At 54.3% G+C, this 24,892-nt stretch overlaps 1 protein-coding gene across 10 annotated transcripts; it reads right to left on the bottom strand.

The window, feature by feature from the left end:
* Positions 1–2,447: 2,447 nt before the first annotated feature.
* ARNT (aryl hydrocarbon receptor nuclear translocator) lies at positions 2,448–24,621 on the bottom strand. 10 transcript variants are annotated; one of them, XM_030465003.1, is made up of 24 exons: positions 24,507–24,621; positions 19,419–19,530; positions 18,439–18,483; positions 17,899–17,943; positions 16,512–16,556; positions 13,375–13,588; positions 12,550–12,763; positions 12,394–12,459; positions 12,166–12,265; positions 11,691–11,756; positions 11,185–11,270; positions 10,698–10,774; positions 10,436–10,570; positions 9,843–9,917; positions 8,805–8,956; positions 7,227–7,322; positions 7,043–7,045; positions 6,912–6,996; positions 6,476–6,599; positions 6,076–6,175; positions 5,383–5,530; positions 4,688–4,850; positions 3,703–3,857; positions 2,448–3,239 (listed from the first exon to the last, which is right to left on the bottom strand). In XM_030465003.1, exons 1-24 carry the CDS (start codon positions 24,529–24,531, stop codon positions 3,147–3,149), a joined length of 2,424 nt encoding a protein of 807 aa, XP_030320863.1. In that variant the 5' UTR covers positions 24,532–24,621; the 3' UTR covers positions 2,448–3,146. The 10 variants fall into 10 exon arrangements, with proteins under 10 accessions (XP_030320863.1, XP_030320864.1, XP_030320865.1 ...); XM_030465004.1 differs by having other exon boundaries at positions 4,688–4,847; XM_030465005.1 differs by lacking the exon at positions 7,043–7,045.
* Positions 24,622–24,892: the final 271 nt, after the last annotated feature.

The raw sequence follows: 24,892 nt of genomic DNA, 5'->3' as shown, positions 1-24,892 counted from the left end.
GGACACCTCCTGATTTAGGGACATCTCCTGCCCTGGGGACATCTCCTGCTTTGGGGACATCTTCCTTAGGGACATCTCCTGCCCTGGGGACATCTCCCTTAGGGACATCTCCTGCTTTGGGGACATCTTCCTTAGGGACATCTCCTTCTTTAGGGACATCTCCTGCCTTGAGGACACCTCCTGCCTTGAGGACACTCCCTGCCTTGGGGACACCTTCCTTAGGGACACCTCCTGCCCTGGGGACATCTCCTTTAGGGACATTTCCTGCCTTGAGGACACTCCCTGCCTTGGGGACATCTTCCTCAGGGACATCTCCTGCCTTAGGGACACCTCCTGCTCTGGTGACATTCTCCTACCTTGGGGACATCACCCTTGTCCCAAAGCCACCCCAGTCCCGTGGCTGCTCGGGAGCCTCTGATGTCCCCAACCCCCCAGGACTGTCACCACCCTGTGTCCCCAACCCCGGGGCCAGACGGTGCTTTCTGTGACTGCTGTCACCTCCTCACGGGACAGAAAACCTTGGTCACCCTCTGGAAGGTCCCTGTGGTGGCATCAGTCCCCTTGTCCCAAGAAGGGTCACCCTGGGGACATCACCATTGTCACCCTGGGTGCCAGGATGGTGGCCCTGGGGGGGGGAGCTCAGGGAGGAACCCACCCAAGGGTGGCACCTGATGGGTGACAGAGGTCCCTGGGGTTGGGGACACGTGTGTGTGTGTGTGTCCCAGCCCATGTCACCGTGTCACCCCCCCCCTTGGCCACCAAGAGGGGACTGAGTCAGCCCAGCACGGGGCTGTGACGTGGCCGTGGGTGACAAAGTGAGGCCACCAGCACAGGGACCAAACTGGGGGGAGCTGGGCAACTGGGATGGGGAGGGGGTGGTGACAACACAGGGAGAAGGGGACAGGCCTGGAGCAGGGACACTGGGGACACAGGGGACACAGGGGACACGGGGCTGGAGTGTCCCCACCACCCAGGGTTGGGGGGGGAGGTGAAGAAACGAGCCCAAACTTGGGAAAAAAAGGGAAAAAAATCTTGTTGGGAAATCTCTGCCACACAAAATCCTCTCCCAGCCCACGAGGGACCCAAAAAAGTCCCCCCTGAGGGGGAGGTTTGGTTCCTAAACCACCCCAGAGGCCCCAAACCCCCCTGTCCCCTGTCCCCCCCCCAGGACCCCTCCTCATCCTCAGGGTTTTCCCAAGGTTTTGGGGTTTGGGGCCTTTTCCCGTTGTTTCTCCTCCTCTCCCCAGGGATTCTCCTCCCTCTCCCTTGGATTCAGTCCCAGGATTCCAAACCTGGATGGTGTTCAGTTGGTGCCCCCCCCAACACCCCAAACCTGGGGGTCACCCCCATGTCCATCCCTGCAGCCCCCCCAAGGTCCTGGGGGGTTGGGAACTCCATGGGTCCAGGTCCCAGCAGAACCTTGGGATGCAGCTTCCCACGGGATGGGGTTTCCAGGGTTGGAGTTTCATAGGAATGGGAATTTTTTTTCCTTTTCCTCTGGCTGCTCTGGAGGTTCCTGCACCAAGAACTTTGGGTTTTTCCACCAAAAAAACCTCCCCCAAATCCCAAAAACTCCTCCCAGCCCCCCCCACTCCTGGCAGAGGGGGCTGCAGGGCCCCATCCTGGGGGGGTTTTCCTTAGGGAAAGGGGGTGCTGGGACCTTCCCAAGCTCCCACCTGGGAGGTTCCCAACATTTTGAATTTTCCACTCAAAGGAGAGGGAGAAAAAAAGAAAAAAGGCAAAATTTCTGCTGATCCCAAAGGAGCCCTCGGGGTCTCTGAAAGCTTTGGAACCTCCCAAGATGTCCTGAGGCTGCCCAGGGGGTCACCACTCCTTGGGGACATCACCAGAAGGGTCACCCCCAGCACAGCAGCACCCAGAGCCCTAAAGAAGCAGAAATCTCCTGCTTTTCCCCCAAACAAGGCTTGGCCTCCAGGAAGGCTCTGGCTGCTCCTCCCCCCCTTGAGTTTCCTTCCAAGCTGAGGAGATTTCCTGTTGGAGGAGGAACCCAAATCTTCTTCCAAGTCCCACCCCGGGAAGGGGGGCTGAAGGGTTTTCCACTCCAGAAGGGTGAAAGTCAAGGTTTAAAATTAAAAAAAAAAATAAAAAAGCAAGCAATCTGATCTAGGAACCTCTAGATATAGATATAGATATATTAAAAAATGCCTCATTCTGCTCCCCAGCCCCCCCTGCTCCCCTCCACTCCCTGATTTGCCAAAGGGGGTGGGATCAGATCCCAGAATTTCTCCTCCTGGAGATGCTGCAGTGAACACAATCCAAGCCCAGGGCCTCTCCGTGCAGGGTTCCAGCTCCAACCCTGCTCCAGCTGTGGTCAGAACCCTGGCAGAGCACAGGAGAAGTTTCCTCCCCTCCTCCAGAAGCTGCCAGAACGTTGAGACTCGGGTTGCTGGTGGCACCAAACCCAAACTGAGGCATCCAAAAGGTTGTTTTGTTTTTTTTTTTATATGGCTCGTGGTTTCTCCCGGCGTTCCCAGGAACAAGAAGGATCCTGAGGGAGCTTCTAGATCCTGCTCAGGGCTCCCAAATCCATTGCACAGTTCAGAGAAGAGAGGCCAGCATCCAAAAAAACCCCCTCCATGTGTCAGCTAAAGGTGCAGGAACTGAGCTTCCAGCCACCAGGAAGCTGCAGGTTCCTGCCCCAGGCTGCTGTCAGAGTTTCTTCCCCTCTTTACCAAAAAGTTACAATACTTGGGTGTTTTATAGAAAAAGAAAAATTAAAAAAATGGTAGAAGATGGAAATCAAAGCAGTAAAAGCCACCCTGGGAGCTGGGAGGGGTTGGCTCTCAGGTGGCTCTCCCACCCAGGCAGCCTGTAGAACAAAAAGAAACCACCCAGACCCCCCCTCAGGCAGCTCCTCTGGCAACACTGGGGGTCTGCAGCCCCCCAGAAAGTCCCCAGGAGGTGACCCACAGCCCAACCTCCTCCTCTTGTCCGTCCTCTCCAGGCTGCTGGGCAGAATTTGGCCTCTGGGAGGTGGTTCAGAAAGTTCAGCAAGTCTTTGTGTGTGGGGGGGAAAAGACTTAGGTGGTTTGGGGTTTGGTTTGGGGTTTTTTTTTGTCTCCTTTAGAGATGGTGTTGGGAGAGACCCAGGAATTGGCTTCCTGCCCCCCCTCCTAGGGCTGATTTTATTCTGAAAAAGAAGGGAATATATTCAAGTCTGGGAACTCCTCGTTGTTGTAGTTGGGGCCTTGGTCTCCTCCCAGCATGGTCAGCATGTCCTGCCAGGAGACAAGGAGAGAGTCACCAGCTGCAGGAGAACACCAGGAGCTGCTGCTGCCCCCCAAGGTTGGTCCCTTCCCTCCTCAGGGCTGCAGGAGCCATGAGCAGCACCCCAAAATCCCAAGGGGCAGAAGTGAGAGGGAGGAGCTGAACTCTCAGGAGTTTCTCCTGTGGGATCTGGGGGGTGTTTGCCTTTTTTTTGTGACTGTGGAAAAGGTTCAACTCGGCTGCAGAGATGGAAGTTCCACCCTGCAAAGGTCCCTGACACCCAGAAGGTTTCAGCTGAAGCTTCTCTGCCCTTTTTCCCCCCTCCTCACAAATCTGAGACCACCCCAGATGTGACCCCACTGAAGGGGGAAGCAGCTCCGGGTTCCCCCGTTTGCTCCCTCCCCCCTTCCCCCCAAATCACACTCAGGAGGTTAAATTAAAACCAAAATAAAGCCAAATAAAACTCCATCTTACTGAGAAGACCTCGGGCTGGCTGGGCTGGGGCTGCTGCACGTGCTGCTCCCCTGAGCTGGGGCCATGGTGCTGCCCCTGCCACTGGGGCCACATCCCAACGCCCTCGGGTGCCGCGCGCGCCGGGAAGCTGGGGGGGGTCTGAGCTGCCTCGGTGGCTGGGGGACAAGAGAAGGGAAGGTGATGGTCCCTGGGGGCTCTTTCAGACAACCAGAGACTGTCAGGGGTTGGAAGGGACCTCTGGAGATGAAGTCCAATCCCCCTGACACGGCAGCATCACCCAGGAACGCATCCAGGGGGGTTTGGGAGCTGCCAGAGGAGATTCCAGAACCTCCCTGGGCAGCTCGGGCTCCCTCAGCCTCACAGGGATGGAATTTCTCCTCATTTCTCCTCAGTTCTCCTCTCCTCTTCTCAACTCCTTCACCTTGGGCACCACTGAACAGAGACTGGCCTCATCCCACCCCTCAGATCCTGAGGGCCACTCAGCAGATCCCCTCTCAGCCTTCTCCAGGCTGCACATCCCAAATTCCCTCCCTCTCTTCCCAGCACAGATGCTCCAGTCCCTCCCTCACCCTCCCAGCTCTCCCTTGGCCTCTCTCCAGTAGATCCCAGTCTCTCCTCAACTGGGGAGCCCCAAACTGGATCCGGAATTCCAGCTGTGGTCTCCCCAGTGCAGAGGAGGAGGAGGAGGAGGAGGAGGAGGAGGAGGAGGAGAACCTCCCTGGATCTGCTGGACACACTTTTCCTGCTGCCCCCCAGGACACCACTGGCCACACTGAGACTTTCCTGGCCACCAAGGACCCCAGGGGCTTTCTCTGGGGGTCCCTAAAACCCCCCCAGAAGGACCTCCCCCCCTAACTGGTGGCTGGATTCTTCCTCCCCAGCTGCAGGACTCTCCCCACTTGTCCTTCTTGAACTCCACGAGGTCTGAGTTCATTTTTGTTGCCATCTCAACCTCCCCAGGACCCCCCCCAAGACCCCCACTCACTGAAAGCTGTGCCCCGGGTGCTGAGGTTGGGGTAGGTGGGGGCCCCCGTGGGGGAGGTGGTGGAGCTGGGGGCTGCCATGGGGCTGAAGGAGGAGGGGGTGCCTGGGAAAGTCCCCATGGTGAAGGAGGGGGGCCGGGTCTTCACTGTCTGGGATGTCACCTGCTGGGAGAGAGGGAGGAAAAGGGAGAGGAAGAGGAGGGATGGGGTTATTCTCATCTTGGACTCAGCTGGAGCAAAGGTTGGTCCCAGAGGGAAGTGTCCAGCACCAGGGTGAGGGGGCTGCCACACCACGGGGGCTTCACAGAAGGGTTTGGGTTGGAAGGGACCTCTCCAGCTCACCCAATCCTCACCCCAATCAGGGTGCTCAGAGCCTCCTCGAGCCTCACCTTGAGCATCTCCAAGGATGAGGCCTCAACCCCCTCCCCGGGCAACCTGGGCCACTGTTCCAGTTAAAGATCTTTTTCCTGACACCCAACCTAAACCTTTTCTGACCCAACCCCCTGCTCCTATCACCCCACAGCCCCTCTCCAACCTCCCTGCAGCCCCCTCAGCCTCGGGAAGGTCGCTCCAAGGTTTCTTTGGAGCCTCCTCTCTTCTCCAGGCTGAACACCTTGGGAAGGAGAGGTCTTCCAGCCCCCTGCTCATATTTTTGTGGCTCTGCTCTGTGTCCTTCCAAGCCCTGGGGTGTCCCTACCTGGGGGGTGAAGCTTGGCCGTGTCCCTGCAGCCCAGCTGCTCCCGCTGACCTGGGCTGGGCTGGAATGCCGGGAAATCTGGGACAGGATCCTGGGCTGCTGCTGCTGCTGTTGGATGATGTTGACAGGAGGGACCATGCTGCTGCTCCTGCAGAGGGGTGGGAGAAGCTTTGGAGTGCTGCAGCCAGGAGAAAGAGGCACAAACACCAAGCCCTGCCAGGGAGCAGCCAGGGGAAACCAACCCAGAAGCTGCTGCTGGAGCTGGGGAGTGGGCAGGGGATGGAGGGAGAAGGTGGAGAGGTGAGGAGGAGGGTGAGGAAGGCTCTGCTGAGCCCTGTGCACAGCTTCAAAGCTCTAAGGAGGAACAAAGCAGCACCAGGCAGGAGAGCAGAGGTGCAGAGAAACCCCCAGCCCTCCAAAAAACCTGGGGTGGGCTCCTGCCTCCATCTTCTGTGCACATCAGGGAGCAGAGGGGGGGATGCAGATGGGGATGCAGAGGACAGGGGAGGAGGTGAGGGTGGAGCAGGGAAGGGAAATGGAAGGGAGGAGGAGGCTGGAGGCAAGGGTGGAGAAGGGTGGAGAAGGGTGGAGAAGGGTGGAGAAGGGTGGAGAAGGGTGGAGAAGGGTGGAGAAGGCTCAGGTGTGGCAGGAGGCAGGAGGAGGAGAGGTGAGCAGGGCCATGGGAAGCCTCACCTGAAGTTGTCAGCAGGTCGGGAGGGGGTGAAGGTGTTTCCCTGGGGGAAGAGGGGTTGGTTGGCAGGCACAGTGCTGGCAGGGAGGGCTTTGTTCTGCTCTGTGGGGAGAGGGAGACTCAGTGAGGGCTGGGACAGGGACCCAGGCACACAGAGGTGCCCGTGGGAAGGAAAACTCTTTGGGGGCAGAAGATGAAAGAGGAGTGGTCCTTCTTCCAGCCTAGGAACAGAGGACTGCTCCTGGGGGACAGGCAGGAGGGATCAGAGCAGGGACACTTTCTCCCTGCAGGACAAGTGCCAGGAGAGGCTCAGCAGGAATTGCCCACCCTGAGCCCCTGCAGGCTCTGAGCAACCCAGAGAAAAGCAGAGAGCTTTGGGGTGAGGTGTGGTGTGCTCACTACCTGTGCTGATCCCACTGTAGATCTCACTGAACCTGGGGTCCCTCTCCTGGTTGAAAAGATTCTCAGCTTTCTCCAGGGGTTTGCTGTGCTCTGGGCCAGCAGCACTCACTGGCTGGACAGGAACCTGGGGACAGGGAGAGGGGGAAAAGGGGACAGGGAAGAGCTGTCAGTACCTGGAGCACAGAGCTGGACTCTGGGACAGCTCAGCATGGAGAGAAGCTGAAGGTTTCCCCCAGCATGGCCCTGGGCAGCATCAGCACAGGGGCAGGAAGGAGGAATCAAGGAGATCCAGCAAAGCCCCAGGCAGGAGAGGCCTTTCCTTCTCTTTCCTTCTCTTTCCTCTCTCTGTCTGCCTCTCCAGCCCCACCAAAAGGTAAAATTTCCCTGATGGCAGAAGGAGAAATGGCAGGAGGAAGCCAAGCCCCTGGGGATTTACCTGGGAGTGGTCATAACCAGCCAGGCTCTCTCTTCCTGGGACCACTTCCAGCTCTGTCTGCTGTGGTGGCTGCTGCTGCTGCTGCCTGGAACAGAGGAAAAGTGTCTGTAAGAGGAGCACAAGGAGTTCACTGCCTGCTAAAAAAAAAAAAAAAAAGAACCAAAACCACCAAACCACAGCCAAGGGAACACCAGATGGACTCTGCGTGGTTCCACCAAGGATTCAGCAGCCCAGAGGAGCTGGAGGAAAGTTTGGGGAGGAAAATGAACTGGAAAGGGGAGCAGAAACAGAGAGAGGAGCTGAGCACCTCCTGACCTTGAGGACAGCTCCAGGGGAAGGCTGAGACTCTGCCCCAGAGGGGGCCTCTGCATGGAGCTGGACAGGGCAGGACGAGACTCCTGGCTCGAGTTCCTTTAAAGCAAAGAAAAACAAAAAAAACCAAAAAAAAACAAAAAAAGGAAAGGAAAGAGTTGGGTGTTCCACGTGCTAAAGTCTTGGGAAGCTTTGCTTTGGAGTGAAGGGTCCTTCCCCTGGGTGTCTGTGGTCTCTGGGTGGGGGGTGTCACCTCAGTGGACACCAAGGGCTCTGCTCCCACCCCAGACTGGGGCACTGAGCAGGGAACAGCTCAGCACCTACCCCAGGAGCACAGCCAGAGCTGCAGCACCCTTAAAGCACAAGCAAAGGTTGCAGGAAGCTTAAAACCCCCCCCAAAGTTTTCCATCCAGAGCCTGCCTGGCCCACCAGCAGCTTTGGTTTCAAGGCTGAGATGTTGGTGGGGTTGGTTGTGCTCTTCTGGGAACTGCCAGGACTTGGGTGAAGTTTAACTCCAACAAGAAAGGAAGAAAAATCCAGGGGTTTCTTGACAGCTCTTTTGCAAACTGCACCTCCAGCAGTCCCTGGTCTCCAAGATGACCCAGTGCAGAGAGCCCACCAGATGCCCCTCACACCCTCAAGACCCAAACTGCTGCTTCCCTGGCCCAGCATGGAGGTGAGAATGGGATGGATGAGTTCAAAGCCATGGCCCTGCCAGGAATCCCAGCTCTGCATCAGGTTTCAGCTCTCTGCTCACACCACAGCTCCTCAGAGCCACGGGGATTTCTCACTGCTCAGCTCTCAACACCTCCTCCTCCTCAGAAAGCAGCAGCTGCAGGGAGGGATGAGGTGCCACCTGCACTCTAGGACCTTCTTACAAAAAGAAAAGTTTCCCTTCCTGCTGCTTGCTGGCCTGGAGAGACTCCCTGTGCTGCCCCCACCACCCCTGCACTTACAAATCACTTGATTTTTTCCCCCTTTTTTGCAGTCACTGGTTTTCTGTAAGGGGCCTGGAGCTCACTCCTGGGGAGAGAGAGCAGCTCTGGTCACACTGCAGTGGGCAAGAGAGAACAGGGGGGAGCAGCAATCAAAGCAGCCTCCCCCATGGAGCTGGACCCAAGGGGAAAACTTCAGCAGCAGAGGAAAAAAAAAAAAAAGAAAAATAAAAGTGTTTCCTCTCTCTTCCCAGCCCTGCTGACAGGAAAAAAAAACCTCTCTGGAGCAGCTGCCCCTCCTGGAGTGTCCCAGGAGTGACTCCAGGTTCCAAGGCAGCCTTTGCTAATATTAGATCTGAATGCAAAGCCAGGAGACTTTGCTCCAGTAACCAGAGTTAAAAAAAGTGTGGCTGGAGCCCAGCTCTGGCAGCTTGCTGAGCCCCAGAGAGCCAAAGGAATTCCATTTCTTCTCCTTTTCAGTCCTCCTGTGCCTGCCAGGGCCCAGCAAAGGCTGCTCAGGGGGCTCAGTGATTCCCCCAGCACCCAGAGGCCAAAGCTGGGGCGGTTTTGTGCTGCTGGTTCTGGTGGGAGAAGGTCCCAGGTGGTGTCCCTGGTGGGTGGCAGGGTGGTTTCCAGGGGTACATACTTGACATTGGTGTTGGTACAGATGATGTACTCAATCTCATCCGAGTAGGGGTTCTGGAAGGTAAAGGAGCTGGTTCTCATCCAGAGCCATTCCCGGTTTTTGGATCGGAATCGGAACATGACTGACAGAACCTGGCCTTTTAACTTCACCACCTAAAAAAATGTGAATGCCATCAGTAGGGAAAGGGAGGGGGTGAAGAGCAGAGCTGCTCCTGAGGATGAGCCACTGCCCCCAGAAGCCCTGAGATGGCCCTGGGCCTCCACGTCCTGCTCTGCCCCAACTAAATGGTCCTGGCACTGCCACCTCCTCCCTCCCTGGAGGGAACAGGAATCTGATGACCCCTTTTTTAAATTTTTTTCTGTGGCTTCTGCTTTCCTTCTCTCTCCCTCTGCGTTGGTGAGATGTATGAAACAGCCTCTGGTAAAATGAAGCACATGCCGTGGCTTCTGATTCCAGTTGATCTGGACAAATGGATATGAGCAGCTACTGGTTTGGTTGGTTTTTGGGTTTTTTTTATTTGGTTTGGTTGGTTGGTTTTTGGAGTCATGAAAGCAGAGGGGCAGTCTTACCTGCCCTGCCACAAGTCCAAGGCCCTCAGAAATAAGAGGAACGACAAGAGGGCAAGCAAAGCACTTCCATTTCCAGTCTGCAGCACTGGGCTGGGCCCTAGAGATGAACCAGGGTTTCAGCCACAAGAAGCAGGGGTCAAGTAGGCAAACTCTGTAACCAGGTCTCTGGCCCTAAAAGCAGACTGGACTCGCAGCCAGAGGATGAATTCAAGAGTTAAGACATCACAAAATGCTTCTGGTTTGGGTTTGCACAGAAGTGATGGGAACTGCAACACTTTGCAAGGGAGAAATGGCTGCAGTTTACTGCTTTCCTCTTGCTTGGTTTCTTTTTCCCAGTCAAGTCTCATTGCTTTCCAAGCACCCATCACAGGATGGTTTGGGCTGGAAAGGACCTTAAAGATCCCTGAGTTCCAACCCAGAGAGATCCCAAGCTGCAGAGCAGAGGGGATGCAGAGCTGAAGGGTTTTACCTGCTGGAAGCTGTCCCGCAAGAGCTGCTGGTCCTCTGGGTGGCAGAAATCCACAATGTCCTTCCCCAGAAGTTCCTCATTTTTGAAAGAATTGGGAAAGAGAGCAAGTCAGTTCATCTGGCAGGCAGATTGCTCCATTAATTCCACTTCAGACAGGTGGTTGCTGCTCTCCCCCCCCCCACTCCTCTAAATCCCTGTTACAGAAACCAAGAGCAGGAGCTGGCGTGCTGGATTTTAGGAGAAGCACAAGCAGGGGGTGAGTAACGTTTGAACTTTCCCTCAAATGGAGGCCAAAACAATTTTAATTGACATTAGACACAACCCAGAGCCACCCAGCCTTCCAGTGATCAAAGTACTGAGAAAAAAACATGAAAAAAAAACACAAAACAACAAAACAACTGGGGGCAGGGTAGGAGGGAGGGGTAAAAAAAACCCCAAAACCCAATAAAAACCAAACAAGCCATGTCTGGTTTGGGCCCTGAGCGTGGTTTTATCAGATCAGTTGGATGAGCAGAGCCAGGAGGGATGAGGGGGAGGAGGGAAAAAGGGAATTTGCAGAGGTTTTTCTGCAAGGGGTCCCTCCAGCTTCTCACCTGGGGCTGGTAGCCAACGGTGGCCACGCAGCGGTGGTCGATGAAGGTGAAGATGCCCTCGGTGTTGTGTCTGGAGATGAACTCTGTGGGCTGGCAAACGTTGTTCATGTCTGTGCAGTTGGGTGAGCTGGTGACCTGCAAAGGGAGGAGAGAGCTGCTTTCTCCTGAGCTGCTGGTTCTGGGGCTTCCTTCCAACAGGAGAGGTGAGTTCTGGGGACTTTCAGGACGTGGCAGTGTGGAAGGAGCAGAAGGTGGCACTCACCTGGAGCCTGCCAATAGCCACCAGGCAAAACTTGCTACCCTGGCCAGCATCTGGGTCATCATCAGGCAGGGAAACACCTGAGAGGGGAGCACCAAAAATTCCAGCAAGGTTAAGAAGGGAAAAATTGCTCCTTTCAGAGGAAAACCATGCAGTTCTGACTTCAGTACAACTCTCCACCCTGCTTTGTAATTCCAAAGGGTTTCACACAAAGGAATGTGGCAAATTAAGTTGCTTCCCCCTTCCTTTTGCTCCCCCAGAAAGGTTCAAGATCTCCCTAACACTCAGCACAAGCCAGTGCCACCTTCTTGTCTCCCCTTCCTGTAGCTCTGCTGTTCAGAGACACAAACCCAGCACCTGCACAAATCACTTCAAGCCTAAACCAGGTGAGAAAATGAGAAACATGGGGAAAGCTCTGCTGGCACAGAGTTCCCAGGACAGACAAACTTCAGACCATCTGCTCCCAAAACCACTCCAGCCAAGTCCTCACCTGCAGGGGGCCAGGCTTTTATGTACCCTGTGCAGTGCACCACCACGTAGTGAGGTTCTCCATCCTTTGCTGCACCCAAACCATTCCTTGGGAGAGAGAAAAAGCAGTCTGGTTGTGCTGGGTGGTAACCCAGGGTAAGGTGAGGCAAGGTTTCTACTCGTGGTGTTAGGAAAAGCTCCCACAGGAAATCTTCAGGGTGTAAAAAATAAACTGGGCAGAAGCTTGACATGAACTCCAGAGGTGCAAGAACAGCTTGGAAGTGATCTCTGTCTCAGATTAAAAAGGGACAGCACACCCAAGCCCAAGGACAGCACGAAGAACCTGGTGTGAAACTGACTTCAACCCCAACCTTGGGATGCAGAAGGGTTGATAATCCCTGGAATTCTCTCCCTTGAGACTTTGGTTGCTCTACCAGATCTATCTGAGGTCTTCAGGGAGCTGCAGACACCCACCCCAGGGTGTCCCCAGCCCCCTGGTGACAAACAAGCCCCCAGGGACAGCTCTACCTGCAGCGATTCCTCATGAAGCTGAGACGATTCACAGACACAGGATCCACTGAGCTGTTCCCACACCTGCACCAGGACCAGAAATGGAAGGGGAAAAGGTTTTTATCCTTCTTGGTCAACATCAGACCAGTCTGAGAGCCTCAAAGAAAGGGGAAAAGCCTTTGAATGGCCACCACCCAGGTGAGAACCCTCATTCTACAGCCTTCAAGGAGGGAGGTGGTGGCACATGGGGTCAAAACCCATTGGTACTGGAAAATGGATCCCAAACAACAGCCCTGAGAGGCACAGGGCAAAGAAACACCTCAAAGAACCTGACTCTGGGCTTTGTGTGGACACTTGAGCCACACTCTATTGTGTCTGTGTTGGAATGAGCAAGAAAGGAAAAAAAAAAAAGCTGGAATAAAAGCCTGATGGGGGCAGGGAGCAAGAGCAGCTTCAGGCCCAACTGAGACCTCCTGAGCCCTCTCCCCATTACCTCATTCTGCAGATGAAAGATCTCCGTGAGCCCATGCACATCCTCATGGACTGCTGCCCTTCCTTCTTCACAGTCCCTGTCTTCAAATCCAGGATGCGACCTAAAGCCAGAAGAAAATAAAAACCAAAACCCCCCCCAAGATGCTGCTGCACCACGAGCCCCCCACTTCCCCCGAGGCAGGCACCAGGCAACGTGTGAGGACACCAGGGCAAGTGCCACCAATGGTACCTTTAGATGCACTCTCAGGGGGGGCTGCAGGATCCTTGTTAGGAAGGCACCAGGGTTTGGTTCCTTCTACAAAGGGAAGGTTTGAATCCGGGTCCTCTGGAGGGTTTAACCCTGCTTTTCCCCCCCAAAAAGCCACCCCTTCCTGGGTTGTTTTACCTGTCAGGGCGTTCTCAGAGGTGGAGAGCTGCTCCCTCAGCTTCCCCACGTCGTCAGGGTGCACCTGGTCATAGAGGGTGCTGCCAAACCACTCTGACTGGGGCTGGTTGAGCACCGGGGTCACCGAATCCGAGACGTAGACCACGCGCCCCGTCTCGCAGGACACGATGAAGAGGAACCCATCAGCTGCCTCCAGGATCAGGTGTTTGAGTTCCTGCACTCACAGACACACACACACACCTGATTCACTTCACAGCCAGGCAGCTGAAGAGCCTCAAACCCACCCCAGGCACCTCTGGTTGGGACCTGATGGTCTCAGAAGGCTTTTCCAGCCTTAATGATTCTGTCTCGGAACCATCACCAGATCATGGCTGAGGTTGGAATGGATCTCAGAGATCTCAGGGATCTCCTCCAACCCCCCTGCCATGGGCAGAGATGCTTCCATCATCCAGCTCAGGTTGCTTAGAGCCTGATCCAACCTTGGACACCTCCAGGGAGGGAACAGCCACAGCTTCTCTGGGCAATCCAGAGCCTCTCCACCCCCCTGCTTCCCAACCCAAGATCCAGTCTAAACCTCTTCTTCAGTTTAAAGCCATTTCACTGATGAAAAGCCCTTCTCCAGCCTTCCTGTAGGTTCCCTTCGGGTGCTGGAAGACACCCTGAAGATCCCCTGGATCCTTCTCTTCTGAACAACCCCCCTGTCCCTGTCCCAACCCTGGGATCATCGTTAGCGGCTCCTCTGGGCTCATCCCAACCGAACTCCCCCTAACCCCACCCTGACCCAATTCCACTCCCTCTGCCCACCCAGCAGCACTCAGACAAGACCTGGTCAGTGAGGAAGGAAGGTTTGTAGGTGCCATCAGTGGAGGTGTTGCCCGTGCCCCTCAGGGACTTCATGTGGGACACGGCCATGCGCAGGATGGTCAGCTTGTCGGGCTTGCGGGCCAGGGCGCTGCAGGTGGGCACCATGTCTGACAGCTCTGTGATGTAGGCTGTCATCTTGTTCCTCCTCCTCCTCTCAATCTCACTGTGGTTCTCCCTGAAAACACACAAACAAACAAACAAACAAAAAGGGCAGGGAAGAGGAGGAGGAGGAGGTTACCTGCAGGTTGGTAGGGAAGCCGAGGAGATGCCTCCCCCCCCAACCCCGGGGGTGGTCAGAACATGCTGGGTGTGCAAGAGGAGGGAAAGAAAGTGGAAAGAGGAAAATTCTACAGCCTTGGAGACTTCTTTGCTGCAGAGTCTTGAATAAAATCCCCACTGGGGAGGTGAGGAGCTGGGCTACAGGAGCTTGGAGGAGCTCCAGGGACAGGAGGGAAGGTTTCAGAGGAGGATCTGCAACCGGTTCCTCAGCAGACTCCCAAAAATCCTCCCCAGCTCCAAGGAATTCTTCACAGCCCCAGAAAGGGTCCCCAGGAGAGCAGAACCTGACCTGGGAGCCAGGCCCTGGGCTTTAACTGGGGAAAATAAGGTGGTTTGGGGGTTTTTTTGGGTGGTGGTTGGGTGTTTCTTTGTTTTGGGGGGGGCTTTTTTGCAAAACAGAACTTCAAAAGCCAGGTTTCCTCTGGAAAAGGGATTCCTCTGGAAAGGGATTCCTCTGGAAAAAGGATTCCTCTGGAATAAAGGATTCCTCTGGAATAAAGGATTCCTCTGGAATAAAGGATTCCTCTGTGTCCTGGTTTGGGCCAGGATAAAGGTGATTTTCTGTCTTCCTTTCTCCTGGCCCAAACCAGGACACTCTGGAAAAAGGATTCCTCTGGAATAAAGGATTGCCCTGGAAAAAGGATTCCTCTGGAATAAAGGATGCCAGGAAGCAGGTGGTGAGAAATGAAATGAGATGGAAGTGTTGGAAGAGACACAAGGCAAGGTTAAAAGAGGAGAAACCCCCCCAAAGTGGAGCATTTCTCAGTGCCAGCAGTCAGGAGACACTCAGGAGAAGCAGAGCTTCAACCTCCCCACTTCAGATTTTCTCCAAAACTCTTAAAAATAAAAAACAAAGAGTGTGAAAACAAAGCTGCCCTCACTCCCAAGGCTGCTGGGAAAACCTCCAACCACCCCCTGCCAAATATCCCTCACTCCAAGTGAGTGAGTGGTGGGGCCAGAGGGAAGGGTCTGGGAGGAGGAACCCCTGGAAAAGGCCCCACCTCAAACACCTCCTTATCTCCTCAGACATTTCAGTTATGCACCACTACAGCTGAGACTTGGGAAGTTTTGGTTTGAAACCAACCAGCAGGCAATAAACTGACCAGAATTGGGGCATTCTCAGCCCCTCAGTTCTGGGTGAGGCTTTTTGAGATCCCTCTGGGATTCTCTGAGCCCTCTGTGAGATTCTCCAAGTCCCTTGTGAGACTTTCTGAGCCCCCTCTGGGATTCCCTGAGCCCCCTCTGGGACTCTCTGAGCCCCCTGAGATTCTCTGAGCCCCCTCTGGGATTCCCTGAGCCCCCTCTGGGATTCTCTGAGCCCCCTCTGGGATTCTCTGAGCCCCCTCTGGGATTCTCTGAGCCCTCTGTGAGATTCTCTGAGCCCCCTGAGATTCTCTGAGCCCCCTCTGGGATTCTCTGAGCCCCCTCTGGGATTCTCTGAGCCCCCTCTGGGATTCCCTGAGCCCCCTCTGGGATTCCCTGAGCCCCCTCTGGGATTCCCTGAGCCCCCTCTGGGATTCCCTGAGCCCCCTCTGGGACTCTCTGAGCCCCCTCTGGGATTCCCTGAGCCCCCTCTGGGATTCCCTGAGCCCCCTCTGGGATTCCCTGAGCCCCCTCTGGGATTCCCTGAGCCCCCTCTGGGACTCTTTGAGCCCCCTGAGAGATTCTCTGAGCCCCCTGAGAGATTCTCTGAACCCTCTGTGAGATTCCCTGAGCCCCCTCTGAGATTTCTTGAGCCCCCTGAGATTCTCTGAGCCCCCTCTGAGATTCTCTGAGCCCCTTCTGAGATTCTGAGCCCCCTCTGGGACTCTCTGAGCCCCCTCTAGGATTCCCTGAGCCCCCTCTGGGATTCCCTGAGCCCCCTCTGGGATTCCCTGAGCCCTCTGTGAGATTTTCTGAGCCCCTTCTGAGATTTTCTGAGCCCCCTCTGGGATTCCCTGAGCCCTCTCTGGGATTCTCTGAGCCCCCTGAGAGATTCCCTGAGCCCTGTGCTTGAGGAGGAGCCCAGGGGGGGTGGAATGTTCCTGCAGGATGGCAAAGCCACCCAGGGAGTGCTGCAGAATTTCCAGCTCCCAGCTCTGCAGCAGGAACCAGCTGTGGGTGGCAAGGGACAGAAAAACCTCACCCAGGGTTTGGAGCTGATTTTTTTTGGCAGCTGAAAAAGAAGGGGAGGGAAGGGAGGGGACCTGGGGGGGGACACGTGGCCAAGTTTGGATCTGCAGCCCTGACAAAAGCACCCAGCTGCTCCTGGGGCAAGTTTCTGTGGAAATGGGACAAAGCTGGGGATGGCTGCTGGGGCCATCTGGGGGATTCCAAATGGGGATTTTGGGGGTAGAAAAAAATAATCATCAATAAAAGTCCTGGGTTTTATCAGGCTGCAGTGCAGGACCTTTCCTGGGGGTTTGGAAGGGGTAGGAAAAGCTGAAGTAGCTCTTTTATTTAATGCTTGTTTCAGCAGGACAGCATTCCTGCCAGAAATCCTTCCCAAGGTTTTGGGGAACCCTCCCTCTGGCACCTCCCAAAGTTGTGTTTAGCACAGGTTAGCAAAGCCCTCAGAGAAAGCAGCCCCAGCCCTGGCCTGATGTCTCTGGGCAAACAAATCCCTCTGTGTGCTCCCCCCAGAGCCATTCTCTGAATGCCTGGTTCCTCATTCCTTCCAGAGGTCTGCTCAGTTTCAAGCTGCAGCAGATGGGGGAAGGAAAGGGATGGAAAAAAAAAACACCAAAATAACCCCAAAAACCCAGAGAAGGGATGCCTGGAGAGACACTGAGGGAAGGAAATACTCTGCTTGTCCATGCTTGAAATCTCCATTCTCCTACCTGGCAAGTCTCTCCTTATCCGCTGAGCTCTGCTCATCATCAGACCTAAAAATAAAATCAGCCAGCTAAGCTAAAAATGGAAAGAAAAAGCCAAAAAGAAATGAAAAAAAAATTAAAAATAAAAATGGGAAGATGCACTCAGGAAACCCAAGCTGCAGAGGAGCAGTTGCAGGGAAGGAAGCTCTGGTTAGTTGGCAACACTGCTGATATTAAAGGGGAGGCAGCTGCCTGCAGGGAGGAGGTTTCAGATGTTCTGGAACCAGGAGAGGAGCAGCTCAAGTTCTGCCCCAGGAAATCCTGGGCAAGGTGAGGAAGGTGATGGTAAAACTGGGAGCCAGGGGCCCAGCACCATTGCACTACTCTTTTCTTTAAAGAAAATAAGCAGCAGCCTCTTTGGTAGAGTTGTCAGAGAAGCAGATTTAAAAATAAAATAAATAGAGAAACAAAACAACCAAAGCCACAAGCAGATAAAAGAGAAACAACCCCCAAACAAAAGCCACAAGCAGATAAAATAAACCAAAAGCAAATCCACAAGCAGTGGAAGAGGCACAGCTGAACACAGATGCTGCTAACAGGACAAGGCTCCCCAACAAAAAGCACAGAAATGGGACAGTTTGCACCCCAAAAAGGGCTCTCCTTCCCCCAGCAGCCTCAACATCTCAATTTTAATTCCAGTTTCAGGAAGTTGTGAGGCCAGACCCCTCCCTCAGCCAAGCAGTTTTGTGGCCATTCTCCTCTTTTTGCTCATTTTGTCTCCTAGCAAGACACAGGGTGAGGTCTCTTTGGGCTGAGGGTAAATGGCATTTACAGCCCCCAGGATAGACACCAAACAACCTCACTTTGGCAAAAAAAATAAATTCAAATCCACCTGACTGCCAAAGAAACTGCTGAAATACTGACATGGAGTTCCAGGGGCTTCTGAAAGGTGAAAAAAAAATAATAATACCTTGGTACAGAGTGACTCAGACACCAAACTCAGAGTCAAGATATCAAAACATTGCTCCTGCTGTACCCAGATCTCCAGGAAATTCCTCCTAACTCCCCACAGCACACACAGACCACAGCCAGGAAAAACCCCGTTCAGTCAAACTTGAAGCAAGGCTGAAACTCTCAGCAAGTTCCTTGAGCAGGAGAAAATAAATTAAAAAAAAAAGGAGAGAGCCCAAGGCAACAGCTGAAAGAAACCTTGAGGAGGAGGAGGAAGGTAATTTGATTTCATCACACTCAGAAGGAACTGGTCCAAAGCCCATCTGGGTCCTTTGCTGCACCTTCCTTCAAAAAGAGAGAGTCTAAGGCTGGTTAGAAGGGTGCTGCAGGATCCCTCTGGCATTCAAGGTGTCTTGGCACCAAAAGCTTCCCAAAAAACTGCCTGAGAGCAGATCCTTACCTGGCAAATCTCTCCTTATCATTTGGCATCGGGTCATCATCACACCTGGGAGAAAGGGGGAGAGGAAGCAGAGTGCTGAGAGGGGTTCCACTCCTTCCCCAAAACACCCAAAAAACAACAAAAAGAAAGGCAAACCCAGGCAGTCCCCACCCACACTCTTCATTTATCTACTCCAAAGCCTGCAGGCTGGTTGCTTTCATCCCCTCCATGGGGTTTTCCACCTCCAGGGCAGAGGCATCACTCAGGAATTTAAGGACAAGCACAGCCAAAAAGGTGACATTGCACTTTGATCAGCCAGGTTCATCCCAAAGCCATGCCACTGCTTCAAAGCCTGAGAGCCAGACTTCCAGAAACCCTGAAGAGTCATCCAGCCCTACAGGATTGGGCTGAGGCTACAGAGAAAGGACACAGGAGCCTCCAACCCTTCCCTGTTCCATCTGGATCACCAGAGGAAAAAACTGCAGGAGCAGCAAGTCCCTGCTCTGGGGGAAAGGCAGGGACACCCCTAGACCACCCCAGGGGTTTCACCTTCTCCCTCACCTGAGGAATTTACTGTTCCCTTCTCCATCATCATCAAAATCCAGCCTGGAAAACAGAAGCACAAAAAGGAATGATTAACCATGTGGTTCCTCCTTTTCAGACATTGCTTCTCCTCCAGGGATGCTGATAATTCCTGAGAGGAGGATTTGAGTAACCCCTCAGCCCCAACATTTCCAAGGGGGCCCCACAGCTGCTCCTCACTGCTCCAGGGCCCAACTCCAGAACGATCCCAGCTCAAAATCCCAAATCAGGAGCGTTTTAAAACAAGAGAGGAGGGCAAACCACTTCAAGAGGTAAAGCTCAGCCTGCTGACCTGCATCCAACATCAGTGTTAGCTCTGACAGGGTCCTAAATAACGTTTCTCCCAAGTGTAGCTGGGAGGAGGGAGGATTTTGCAGAGTGGGAAACTGAGGCAGCACATGAAGCGTGAGGGAGAAGCTGCAGGGACATGGGAGCAGCAGCAAATGGAGGCAAAGGGAAGAGTTTGAGTGAGTTGTGTGGGATGGGAGTGGGATTTTAATCAGCTTTTTAATTAGGAGGAAATTTCTTGTGCCAGGAATTTAGGAGCAGCAGCTCATATCCTTTTAATTTGCAAAGGCATTTTCAGCAAACAAAAACCCCACCGCAAGCACACTGCGGCTTCCCCCCCGCCCTCTCCCAGGGAGGGGACAGCTGCAGAGGCTCCAGGAAGGCCCCAGCATTCCCAATCCCTGCTTCATCTGCTGTTCAAACCCCTCCTGCGAGGTGTAACTCAGCTTTTACACCCCCTTGGGATTCTTTTTGCCATACCCAAACCAGGAGTTGGCTGCAGCGGGCAAGGGGCGGCGCGAAGCTCGGAGGAACGGGGATGCAGAAGGGAGAAGGCACCTCAGTTTCCTTGTCACAATGCTTCCTCAAAACACCCCCACACATCCCCACACCCCCACACACACCCCACAGACCCCAAAAGAACACCCAGGCAGCCCCCAGCACCCACTCACCCAGGCCTCCTCTTGGTGGCTCGCTGAGCGATGGCTCCTCCAGCCTGTGCGCCCGCAGCGGGGTTGCCTGAGCCCACAGCTGCCCCCAGGGAGGAAACATCTGATGCCATTTCTGTGTGGAGAAAAACAACAAAACAAGAAAATAAAGCAGAATTACATCGAGGAGAAGCTCAGGGGGTGGGGGTGTTCTCCACAGGCAGACTCCATCAGAAGCAAACAGTGCCTGATGTGGACGGGGTTGGGGTCCGTCCATCCGCCGCCTCCCGGGGGGTCCTGGGCAGCCTTGGAGCAGGAGCTGAACCCCTCAGCTGAGGGGCTGGAAAATCTGGGACCCTCTGGAAGCAGAGGAGGAGCCTGGGGGGCTGGTGGGCAGGGGGCTGACCCTGCTCTTCCTGTGCAGAAGGGGATGAGGAGGGCTGTGGTTCACCTATCCCCATGGCTGAGGGTTTCACTGCTGCTGCTTCGGGCTGAGGGTGTTTCCCCAGCTCAGGGTTGGTTTCCCCAGCTCAGGGTTGGTTTCCTCAGCCCAGGGTTGGTTTCCCCAGCTCAGGGTTGGTTTCCCCAGCTCCTCAGAAACCTTCATCTTTCCTTCCTCCCCTCAGGGCACTGCCCACCCGTGGGCACCAGGAGTGCCTCTGGGTTTTTGCCTCCCTTCCTGAGCAGAAAGAGCGATTCCTCCCGGACACCACGGGGCAGGGTGCCACAGGGTGCCACAGGGTGCCACAGGGTGCCAGCCCCTCCTCAGGGCAAGAAACCCACCCCCCCTCTCGTGTTTTAAAGGAGGAAGAGTTGCACAAAGCAGTAGGAAACCCAATCCCTGGTTTTTTTAGGGAGGGAAGAGGCAGGTGATGCCTCTGGAGAAGGTTGGAGGGCTCTGGAGATGGCAGCCTGCAGCGAGGGGTTCTGTGTCAGGCTCCTAAGGAGAGAAAAATTCCACTTTCTCCTTCTCTCCCATGAAGTTTGGGCAACAAACACTGAGCTTTACTTCCCCAATCCTCCAGCAGGTTGTGGTTTGGTTTGTTTTTGGGGTTTTTTTTCCAAATCCCAGTCCTTTAGGAGCAGCCATCCCAGGCTCTGGTGATGTTCAGCTCCAGCTGGAGCCAGGTCCTCACCTTGCCACCAAAGTTTCCCTTCAGCACCACAACCCCAGCAGAGCTTTGTAGCCAAGCTCCAAACCCTGCTGTGATGTCTCTGGAACGTGCCAGCTCCCAGCTCCTTTTCAGTCTTGGTTTTTTTGAAGGTTGCTGCTTGCCAAGTGCCTGCAACCACCCCCCTGGCTCCACCAGAGAATCTCCACCACCAGCTCTGCAACCTCCAAGGTCCCAAACCCACTTCTGCTTCAGTAAAGTGGAGATTTCCCCCCCAAAAAAAACCCCAATAAAACCCCAGTGAACCTCAACACACACAAGAGAAAAAAAAAAAAATACAACCCAGTTGCTGGGGCTCCCAAGCCACAGCTCCAAGCACTCCCCAAGAGCTCTTGGCCCCCAAAACACTGCCAGAGCTGGGGGACAAAACAAACCCCTCCTGAAGTTAGGTTTCAATTTAGTTTTTTTTTTTTCTTTTTTGCCAGGTTTAACAAATCTGGCAACAAATTGAGGCTGAAACTGAGAAGCCATCAAACCCTGGCTTAGCCCCAGCAGGGCTGGGCCACAGCAGCAGCTCCAGCCCTCATTCCTCCCCCCCCCTGAGCTCCCAGCAGCTCCAGGTATTTCTTCCAAACACAATTCCATCTTTTCTCCCAGGAACATTCCTGGCTTCTCACTCCCTGGGTTGGTTCCCACTGAGATGCTGAAGCAGTTTCAGCCCAAAATATCTCCCAGGGGTGAGCGAAAGGGGCTCAGCAGCCAGCTGGCCAACAGCACCAAGGGCAGGAACACTCTGAATGTGTTCAGAGTGTTCAAAATAAAAAAAAAAACCACCCTAAAAACCCCCCCACCAACAACTCAAGACCAAAAAGCCTCAGCTATGGAAAAGGTGGGTTTGGAAAAGAAGATTTGGAGTTGGGGGCTTACAACCTGGAGATGGGAAACGGGTCCTGATGTGGGGTGAAAACCCCTCCAGGCTGCCACCACCACCACCACCCATCGCCCCCCCTGGGGTTGCTCAGGCACCTCCCTTCCCCTTCCCCCCAGCTCCAAAAATAAAATAAAATAATAAAAATACATAAAAAGCAAAGCTCCTTGCTGAGGAGAACTCAGGCCCAGCAGAAATCAAGCCTGGAGCAGGGCAGGAGAATCTTTGTATTAAGGAGTGAGGAATTTCCGCTGCGGGGCTGGGGAAGGAAGCGAAGCTGAAGCTGAGAGAAGCAACCCCTGCACAGGGCTGGAGTTTGGGGCTGGGTTTGGGGGCTGGGGGGGTTTATTTTTTATTTTTAAAAGGCTCTTTTGGAAGCTTTGGTTGTTTCTAAGGAGAGTTTTCCTCTTGCCTCTCACAGGCTGGAACAGCCTCACTCACCTCCTGCTCCTGGAGGAGGATTCAAGCCCTGGGGGAGGATTCAAGCCCTGGGGGTCCCAGGAGCCCTTCCAGAAATGGGGAAATGGGAAAAAAAAAAATAAAATCCTTGAGGTTCAGCAAAATAAATGGGTGAGATTTGTCCTGCCTGCCCCAAGGAAGGAGCCCAGAAATAGTTTGGTCCCCTCAGAAATGAAGGGAGCAGGGGGTGGGGTTGGGTCACGCTTTGGAACACCACAAAATCCTTGAACCAACCCAAAAAAAAAATAAAAATAATAATCCAAAGCTTCCAAAAAAACCAAATCCAACTTCCTGGAGGAGGAAAAATCAGCAGCTCCTGGTTTGTAACCCAGAGCAATGCTGGGAGTTGAGGGAGTGTTCTTCTGCAGGGCCTGGAAAGGGGCTCTGGGGCAACCCCCCCATCCCAGCAGCTGGGAGAGAAACCCCAAAGCAAATCCTGAGAGCTGGGATGGAGGAGGTGAGGACTGCCAGAATCCTCCAGGCAGCTTTATTGTCCTTACAGACAGAATAATAATAATAAAAAAACCCACCCCACAAACCCAAGGCATCCTGATGGCTCCTGCTGCAGAGCTTCAGCAGATGGCTGCTGCTCAGAGAAGCTCTGAAGATCAACCAGGAGTGAAAACAGAGAAAAAACCAAAAAAAAACCCAAAGCCAAGGAAGTTGAGCAGCTCAGAGCTGCAGCCCAGCACCCCCTGAGAGCTCCCAAGCAGGAGGCTCCACAACCACTGCCACCTCCCTGCCTTAAAATTCCCTTTTTTTTTTTATTTTCCCAAGGAGATATTTGGGGTTTTTTGGGTTTTTCCAAGTGTTTTTCCCCCCCTTCCCTGGTTTACAAGATGATATTTGGTCAGCCCTGGCTGTAAAGATTAAACACAGCTGTTGAAAGAAAAAAAAAACACTTCTTTTTTTCCTTGGGAATTGCTTTCCAACTTCTCTATAATGCAAAACACCAACACAAACCCTGGAAAGCCAGGAGGATTTTCCCTTCCTGCTTCCCTGCCTCCTCACGCACACTTTGTGCTCTCAGCATTTATTTGGGGGGGTTTGAGGTGATTTTGGGGCTTTACATCCAGCTGCACACCCTCTGGCCACTCAGCTTCCCAACCAACACGTCACAGCTCCAGGTTTTCTTGCTCCTTGGGATCATCTCAACCTTCCCTGGGAGGGAGAAAGCCCCAAGTTTGGGGCAGGATGGGCTCAATTTTGGGAAGCTGCCATTTCAGGGTTTGGTTTTGCTGAGCTGAAGGAAGAACTCAGCCCCTGAGCAACCTGAAGGGGTCATGGGACCCAAGGCTCAAAGCCACAGGAGCAGTCAGAAACCACAGGGAAAAATAATAACAATAATAATAATAATAATAATAACAATAATAATAATAATAATAATAATAATAAAGATTAAAAGCCCTCCCAAAAGACAACTCCATCCCCAGGCACTGGGCTGTTCCTGCTGCATCCAAATTTCAAGAGCAATCCAGCCAGAAAAATCAGATAAAGCCTAAAAAAAAAAAAAAGGATGATTCCACCTGGATTTGGCAACTTCCAGCAGGGGCTGAGCCCAGGGGGGGAAGAACCTGAGGGACCCAAAGTGGGGAGGAACATCCTGCAGGAATTCCCAGGGATCCTCATCCCCAGGAGCAGCAGCACATCAGGGGGTGCTGCCTGGGGTTAAACCTCCCCCCCCTGAGGGCAGAGAGGGGCTGAGCCCAACACTGCTAGAGAAATAAAAATAAAAATAAAAATAATAATAAAAATTAAAATAATAATAAAAATAATAATAAAAATCAAAATCAAAGGGCAGCACAGCCCCTCCTGAGGAGGATGCTGCTGGAAAGCAGACCCCAGCCCAGCAGCTCCAGAACCCCAGCACAGCACAAGGGCTTCACACACCAGGTTCTCCAGGGACAGAACTCCTCAGGCGATACCAGAACCTCTGAGACCCTGCCAGAACCTCCTCAGGAGACACCAGAACCTCCTCAGGCGATACCAGAGCCCCTCAGACCCTGCCAGAACCCCTCAAGCAATACCAGAACCTCCTTAGGTGATACCAGAACCTCCTCAGACCCTGCCAGAACCTCCTCAGGAGATACCAGAACCTCCTCAGGAGATACCAGAACCTCCTCAGGCGACACCAGAACCTCCTCAGGCGACACCAGAACCTCCTCAGGCGACACCAGAACCCTTCAAGCAATACCAGAACCTCCTCAGGCGACACCAGAACCTCCTCAGGCGATACCAGAACCTCCTCAGCCCCTCTCAGAACCCCTCAGACCCTGCCAGAACCCCTCAAGCAATACCAGAACCTCCTCAGGCAATACCAGAACCCCTCAAACCCTGTCAGAACCCCTCAGACCCTGCCAGAATCTCCTCAGGCAATACCAGAACCTCCTCAGGCGACACCAGAACCTCCTCAGGCGATACCTGAACCCCTCAGACCCTCTCAGAACCCCTCAGACCCTGCCAGATCCCCTCAGACCCCCGGGACACCCCAGGCCGGACCCCTGCCCCCCTCAGCCTCCCGTACGCAGCCTCCACCACCACCACCACCACCACCACCACCACCACCGCCGCCCCTCCCGGTGCCCCCCCGGCCCGCAGCCGTGCCCGTCTCACCCGGGTTGGCGGCGGTGGCTGCCATGGCCGGGGCCGGGGGGGCGGAGGGACCGAGTGCCGCCCCCCACCTCCCTCCTCAGCGCCGCGGCCAAGATGGCGGCACAGGAAAAGCCTCAGCGCTGCGGCGCAGCCCAACCCGCCCGGCGGCAGGGGCGGGGCCAGGGCGAGAATGCGCGCTCTGATTGGTCGATCCGAAAGGAGGGGGGGGTGTGGCCAAGGCTGGCCAGCAGGGTAGGGTGAGCGCGGCAGAGCCCCGCCCCCGAGCGAGGGAAAAGGGGGCGGGGCAAAAGAGAAGAGGGCGAGGCAAAAGAGAAGAGGGCGGGGCTAATGAGAAGGGGCGGGGCAAACTTGGAAAGGGGCGGGGCAAAGAAGAAGGGGCGGGACTG

The sequence above is a fragment of the Calypte anna genome, chromosome 25, assembly GCF_003957555.1.
Source record: "Calypte anna isolate BGI_N300 chromosome 25, bCalAnn1_v1.p, whole genome shotgun sequence".
In the NCBI taxonomy this organism is placed as follows: domain Eukaryota; kingdom Metazoa; phylum Chordata; class Aves; order Apodiformes; family Trochilidae; genus Calypte; species Calypte anna.
Note: the sequence above shows the minus strand (reverse complement) of the source record. Positions and strands in the feature narration are given on the sequence as shown.